This window comes from Gymnoscopelus microlampas (genome assembly GCF_963454915.1).
Source record: "Gymnoscopelus microlampas genome assembly, chromosome: 1".
In the NCBI taxonomy this organism is placed as follows: domain Eukaryota; kingdom Metazoa; phylum Chordata; class Actinopteri; order Myctophiformes; family Myctophidae; genus Gymnoscopelus; species Gymnoscopelus microlampas.
Window position 1 is genome coordinate 33,475,156 of NC_139962.1, and position 7,001 is coordinate 33,482,156.

The 7,001-nt window shown below is 41.9% G+C and overlaps 1 protein-coding gene across 1 annotated transcript; it reads right to left on the bottom strand.

The window, feature by feature from the left end:
- Positions 1–2,922: 2,922 nt before the first annotated feature.
- znf319a (zinc finger protein 319a) lies at positions 2,923–7,001 on the bottom strand. Its single transcript, XM_084056659.1, has 2 exons — positions 6,748–7,001; positions 2,923–5,585 (listed from the first exon to the last, which is right to left on the bottom strand). The coding sequence occupies exon 2, from the start codon at positions 5,425–5,427 to the stop codon at positions 3,643–3,645; it is 1,785 nt and encodes a 594-aa protein (XP_083912785.1). The 5' UTR covers positions 5,428–5,585; positions 6,748–7,001; the 3' UTR covers positions 2,923–3,642.

The window sequence follows — 7,001 nt, forward strand, 5'->3', positions numbered from 1 at the left end:
ATCTGCTATTATTACATGTTAAAGAAAATTATCTTGAAGAAATTTGGAAAAGTGTGGAATCTTTTTTAAACACAAATCTTGTATGGAGGTCCCTGGCATAAAATATTTTCAGATGGGGGTCTGCAGACCAATTCATATTAATTTTGGGGACCGTGACTTGAAAATGTTTGAGAAACACTGGTTTAAACAACACTAGGAAACAAGACCAAATATGAAACTACACTTTAGAAACGAGTACCAGCAACTACCAATATTTACAAGCAACTTTACAGAAAAACAAGCCCAAAGTCGCTTATAATAAGCAGACATGGCAACGCTGGTCCTGTCGTATTTTAAAGTGTGGTCCGGGGGACGCTCAGGGGCCCTTGGCGGGGTTCCAGAGGGTCCCTCCTGCCATGTTCATTTCAGTGTATTTAAATGGTTAAAATACGCAAATGTATGTGGGCTATTTATTTATTTAGCAAAAAACACAAGTACCCTACATTCTGAAAGAAATTGGACTACGGTATAATGCTTGGGGGGGGGTTCCAGGGGGTCCCCTGACAAATTATTTAATGTCAATGTATTTAAATTATTAAAACACGCAAACATGTAGTCTATTTAATTATTTAGCAAAAAAACTAAACATAAGTAGCTGCACTTAGTGCATTATACTGGTGGCAGGTGGTAGATTAACCATGACTGCAAGTTTGGTTTGCTTGAAGACATTTTTCAGTTTAATGTTAGGTAATTAGTAGCTTAAGACTGTTCTAGTAAAAGGCTCTAACAGCGAAGACCATTATGTCTGTATTGTAGCCAGTGGTGGAAAAAGTAGGCTTACTATTTTTTTTTTACTTAAGTAAAAGGATCAATACTGCAATGTAGAGATACTCTATTACAAGTGAAAGTCAGGAATTCAAAATGTACTTGAGTAAAAGTACAAAAGTATTGGTATCAAAATGTACTTAAAGTACCAAAAGTAGAAAGTACTCATTTATGCAGAATGTCCCATTTCACAAGTTTTCTGGCAACAAAAGTCAACTAAAAAAAAGATTTTTGTACGGGATCTCCTCTCTGGTCAGTAAGAATACATTGAGCAGTCCTCATGGTACCTATGGTACCATGGCATCACAAAGGCCTTAAAAACAAGGCTCCATGCAGACATCCCAAAACAAACTGGTCAGGCTACTGCTTGGCCTTACATCTACAATCAATTTAACCCCTGCTCACTTTGCTAGGGTTGGGTAGCTCTGGGTAGAGGACAGTACAGTACAGCAACTTGCAATGGGCCTGGTCTACAAGATACACTACACCACAAAGACACCCATGTACCTGTCAAACTACTTCAAAAACATCAATGATGTCCACAATCGCAACACAGAGGGAGCTCCACAAATCACGCTCAACCCAGATTTGTCTCTAACAAGGGATCAAATTAGTTCTACTGCTATGCCACAATTCGGAACTGGCCCCTGTAAAAAAGTAAAAGCCTACACCCTTCCACTATTTATTGTACATATTTTCTTTTTTCGATTTCTACCCGTTTACATGCATTGTGAGCTTGTAGATCGGCTATTTTCAAATGGACAAAATGTATATAGGGTGGTTACTGTATGTTTTGTAATAATCTAATTGTGGTGGCGTAAAAGTATATTTGCCTCTGAGATGTAGTGGAGTAGAAGTAAAAGCACTGAAAATTGGAAACACTCCAGTAAAGTAAAAATACCTCAAAACTATCAAATTGAATAAATGGTACATTTTTACTATATGACAACGATGAAAACTACTGGCCATCATGTTTTTAATGTGTGTAAAGAGACTCAGCTGCCAAACTACGTTGTGACCAGCTTTTCAAACTATGGGAGAAGATCAATCATGGCATGTATACATAGGTTTGCCTCCTACATGAGTGACTGTTCAATACCACCACTATGAATATAACCAAAATATATCTTCATATCACCGTCCCTACGATAGAAATAAAATCATTGGGAAAAAGGCCATTTGAGAGTTACCAATATGAAAGTTTGAAGACCGCTGGCCTAAATGTTGGTGACACATTTCTGCGTCAGTTAGAATAAACACAAATTATTGGTGCATCATCAGGTATAAATGTTGGCAACTTGTCGAATTATTCTATATGTAATGCATTTCTAATAATTGATCCTGAGTGCCCCATAGGAAGACAATTGAACACATTCATTTTGTTGATAGTGTGGTTTATTTTAATTTCTATCTGAATACAGTATGAACATGATGTACTATATATATATATATCCATCCATATGTATATATTCAAAGCTTTCATACTCAAATCTATTGCCACACATTTTGATCTTCAGCCCATCTCTGTACTAATAGGACAATGACTTATGCACGTGTGGTTTAGCTGTAGTGAACTGTCCCATTCCACTACTCAATCTCTTTTAAATCCCAAAACCGTTTTAAATATACTGTAGATTGTATAGAATATAGAAATGCACACAGTAAACTAAAATGTAATATTTTACACTTCATCCCCATCATAGACCAACACAAAAGTCACAACTATGAAGCAATTCAGATTAAAATTACAAACCTCTGGACTGGAATCTTGTACCAAACTAGGGAGATATCAAAATTAAACAAAAAAATAGTATTACTGAAGTTATTTCTTACACCAAAACTAATAGTCATAGGTATGTGGCAAGTGAGCAAAAAATGTTGTTTGTTAAGATACTATTGTGATATTCCATTTGGAGTCAGAAATGTGCTTGTTAAACACATTGCAAAGTTATAATATAACAGAAGCAAAATACTGTTTTCAGTCTTTACATTAGTGTATACACACACTATTGTATCTTAAAACAAATAGATGATGCCATGGTTCAGTAGTTATAAACATATTGTGCATGTCTTATTGCACATGACGGATGTCTTCATGACATGATGGGAAGGAGTTAGTTAGCTAGATGCCATTTATTTTAGTACAAAGATGCAACAACACAGAACTTCATAACACACAGGGTATACATTTTTACAATTACAGTTTTTTTCTTCTCAGGTTGTGTTCCTAAATAAACCAAACCTATTATAATACAACAGTGACTTAAAGTATAATAAATATTCATGCACAAATAGATGATATCACCTAGGTTTTCGTGAGAGGACAGCATTGCACAAGCCAGCTACTGTATCTAGGAGGGGTGGGGGATTCATCTGTGTCGGAAACTTGAAATGAAATGTTCATCTTATGAATACAAAGTGACTGATCAGTAAAGGCACATGGAGTTCATAAGAGTTTGTACATAAGCAAACATTGAGGACAACTGTCTTAAAACGTCTTTCGTTCTCAATAACTAAATTACAAATCACAAAACCACATGCAATCACAGAAGATCTCACACCCAAGTCCACACAAAATCAAGTTATTCCCTCACTTTGACTTGCCTTTTTATAACATTCTTCTTTTAATGTTTTCCATGAGCGCCAAATGAAGGGACATGACCAAGATGTTAGTGACCTGCCCCATGTAGATGATCTTTGAATGTGGGCTTAGTCTTAATATTAGAGGTGACAAATAAATATTAAATGCAAATCATGGGTGCGCGTTATTGGCTACAAATGGCTAGCAAAAATGGCACACTCACTGTGCCACTACCTAGGGCTCAAGCGCAATGCTACTCATGGGATGCAGGGGGCTGCAGGGAAACCATCTCCTTCAGCGGTGTGCTGTACTGTGTGCTCTTGCAGAGCTGTCAGGTCAACAAAACGCTCACCACACCAGACACATTTGAATTGGGTTTCGCGTGAATGCACACTCTGGTGCTTGGCCAGGTGCTCACGCTGCTTGAAGCTCTTATCGCAACTGGCACACTTAAAAGGTTTCTCTCCGGTGTGAACACGGCGATGACGCGCCAACTCAGAGGAGTACTTGAAGCGCTTTTCACAGTCTGGGCATTTCAGGGGTTTCTCGCGGGTCGGGTCACAGCGATGCTGAACAAACTCCGAGGACGACACAAAACGCCTGTCACACAGGGAGCATTTTAGTGGCTTCTCGGTGCAGTGAGAGTTCTGGTGGCGTTGCAGTGTTGAATTCTTCTTGTACCCCTTACCACAAACATCACACTTGTAGGGCTTCTCCACTTCACCTCCACATTTGTGCCTCAGCAGCTCTCCCGATTGACTGAACGACTTCTGGCATGATGCACACTTAAACAAACTCTCCATGCCGTGGACCTGCTGGTGGTAAAGCAGGTGGGAAGGCTGTAGAAATCCCTTATCACATAGGTTACACTTGAAAGGGCGGTCAGCTGGATTCTTGTGTGTGCGACGGTGGCGTACAAGGGCATACTGTTGTTTGAAACTCATCTGGCACTCCTCACACTGGAAAGGTCGCTCCTCTGAGTGGGTGCGTTCATGCTGCCGCAAATCAGATGGGCGCTTGAAGCTTTTTCCACAAGAGCCACAGCGGAAGGGCCTTTCACCGATTGGCTGGCACTGGTGGTGCAGGAGGTCAGATGACTCCTTAAAGTGCATCTCACACAAATTGCACTTGAAAAGGTGCTCGCCTGAATGTGCATACATGTGGCGCACAAGGTGAGACCGGTGCTTGAAACTCTTCTCACAGACGGCACACTTGTATGGACGCTCTGAGCTGTGAGTGCGCTGGTGGTGGGCCAGATGAGAAGACTGGCTGAAGCTTTTATCACACGTGTCACATTTATATGGCTTTTCGCCTGTGTGCACCCTCTCGTGGCGGGTGAGCTCGGACAAATGTCGGAAGGACTTATGGCACACTGAACACTTATAGGGCCTGTCTGGTGAGGCAGCCTCAAACACTGGAGGAGAGGATGCACTAATTGCTTCACCACCGGATGCCTCGCCAGTGGATGGCTGTTGAGGGTTGGCAGCTGAGGAGGTTGGGGTGACATTTCCAGAACCTGGCCGGTACGTCTTCTCACAGATGGAGCACTTCATGGGGTTGTTTCCATTGCCATGTGCGTTGTGATGCTGGGCCAGGGAGGTCAGCAGAGAAAAGCCCATCTTACACACGCCACATACAAAGGGCTTCTGCTCCACCTGCACACACTGGTGCTCCAGTAGATCAGTGGCCTGACTGAAGATTTTCATGCACTGAGTGCACTGGAAGGAGCGGTCCTGGTTTACCATGCACTGGTGCTCATGGGGGTTGGCTAAGTGGGATATGTCATGGCCACAGGCCCCGCATTTGTGTCCTCTCTCACCCCCTACCTGCAAGGAGGACTGCTGGGCCTGCACAGAGTGCTGCTGGCCATGTTGGCTATTATGCTGGGGTTGCTGCAGCACAGCAGAGTCTTGCTGCAGGACTACTCCGTACACAGCACAGGCCAGAGGGTTGTCTGAAGCTTGGGGGATGGTGTGCACAACAGAGGGTGGAGCCACGGCATGCTGCTGCTGCCACGCCTCCGTCATCCTTCCGCTTCGCATTTGAAGGAACTTTGAGTTTTTCCAACACTAGAGAAACTTGACTGTCAGAGTCTAAGAATGTGGGAGTGGCTTGGGGGATGGCGATCAGCTATTTGGGAGGGGCTTTCTGTTCCTGTTTCCTTGTGATTACAAATGTATTTTGAAATCAGTGGCACAACCTGGAGGGAAAGAAATCAAAATGAACAATTGAGTGTGAACCAGTGATTGTGGTCAGTAAAAGAAGAATCAGTGTACATGTAAACCTGTTATGCATATATATACACACACTACATAGTATAAAACATACACACACACATTATGTATACATACATACACATACCAATATATATATGGAATGATAAAACTACAGTTAAAGAATAATGAAAATTAATGACACTTTGGATGACATTAAAAGGAAGTAGTGTGGTTTGTGTTGTATGTCAGATCGATTGCAGTCAGGACAAAAAAACAACAACATTTGTCATTTACATACATTTATTTCAGCAATAAATGCAACATCCTTTCTATGTTAAGTCAAAACACTGGCAAAGTAAGCAGGCCTAATACTCCCATTGAGACCTCACAAGGAAACAACCAAGCACACATTCTTATCAGTACAGTACATCATTCCATGGGGATATCATCTATTTTAGACATGTTTGATAACAGCCTTTTGTCAAATCTGCAAAATGGCTAGGGACTAAAGCAGGATCTGGGCTCTGACTATTTACTGAGACACAACCTAGTCGACCTGTTAACGTCATTAATTCATCTATATTTATTGCATATTTCCTACAGTGTAATGTAGACGTATTTCGTGTTAATATGCTGACTGTTCTGTGTTCTCGACCGCTGATCAGCAGTCGAGAACACATAACACAGAACAGTCTGCATTTTGAAATGAATTCCACCCCAGATGATAGCCTGTTCCGCAGGCTATAGCTGTTAGCTGGTACCATGGAGCTGTGTGATCGGTACTGGTTCTGCACGGTTTACATTGTTACATTGTTGCTAAAGCGGCTCGATCCTTTGAATCATCGACCTGCTACAATGTTACATTGTTGCGATCACGTTGCCATTGTAAAATAAAACCATCCCGAATCAAATGCTTAGCAGATCGAGCTACATCATTAGCCGGGGGCAGGCTAGCCTCTCTTTAGCCTTTAATTTGGGGGATTTGAAGCCGCCGTTGGGCCCACAATTAACGGACTAAATACTGTTCTGGGCCCGATCGAACCGAGGCCCGAACCTATAGGCCTCCCTCCCCCCTGACCCATGATCATCCCATTTTGCAAACATACACACATACAAAAATACCCATCAGTAAGCCGTTCAACTTACACAAGTAGCATGTGATGTTTTTTTTCCTCCTCCTCCTCTGTGGTTTGGAGATGATCAGCCGTTAAAGCAGCGGTTCTGTTCTGTTCTGCAGCCTGATGCCGCTAAGATGAGACAGAACCCAGACGCAGCAGGACACCGGAAACCGCCACGCAGTTCTGCTGCTGCGCTGCTTTACTGTGACTCCAATGATAATAATTATTATCATCAGTATTAATGCTGTAAACGTTAGGTTCTGGTTCTACTAGGCTATTGTT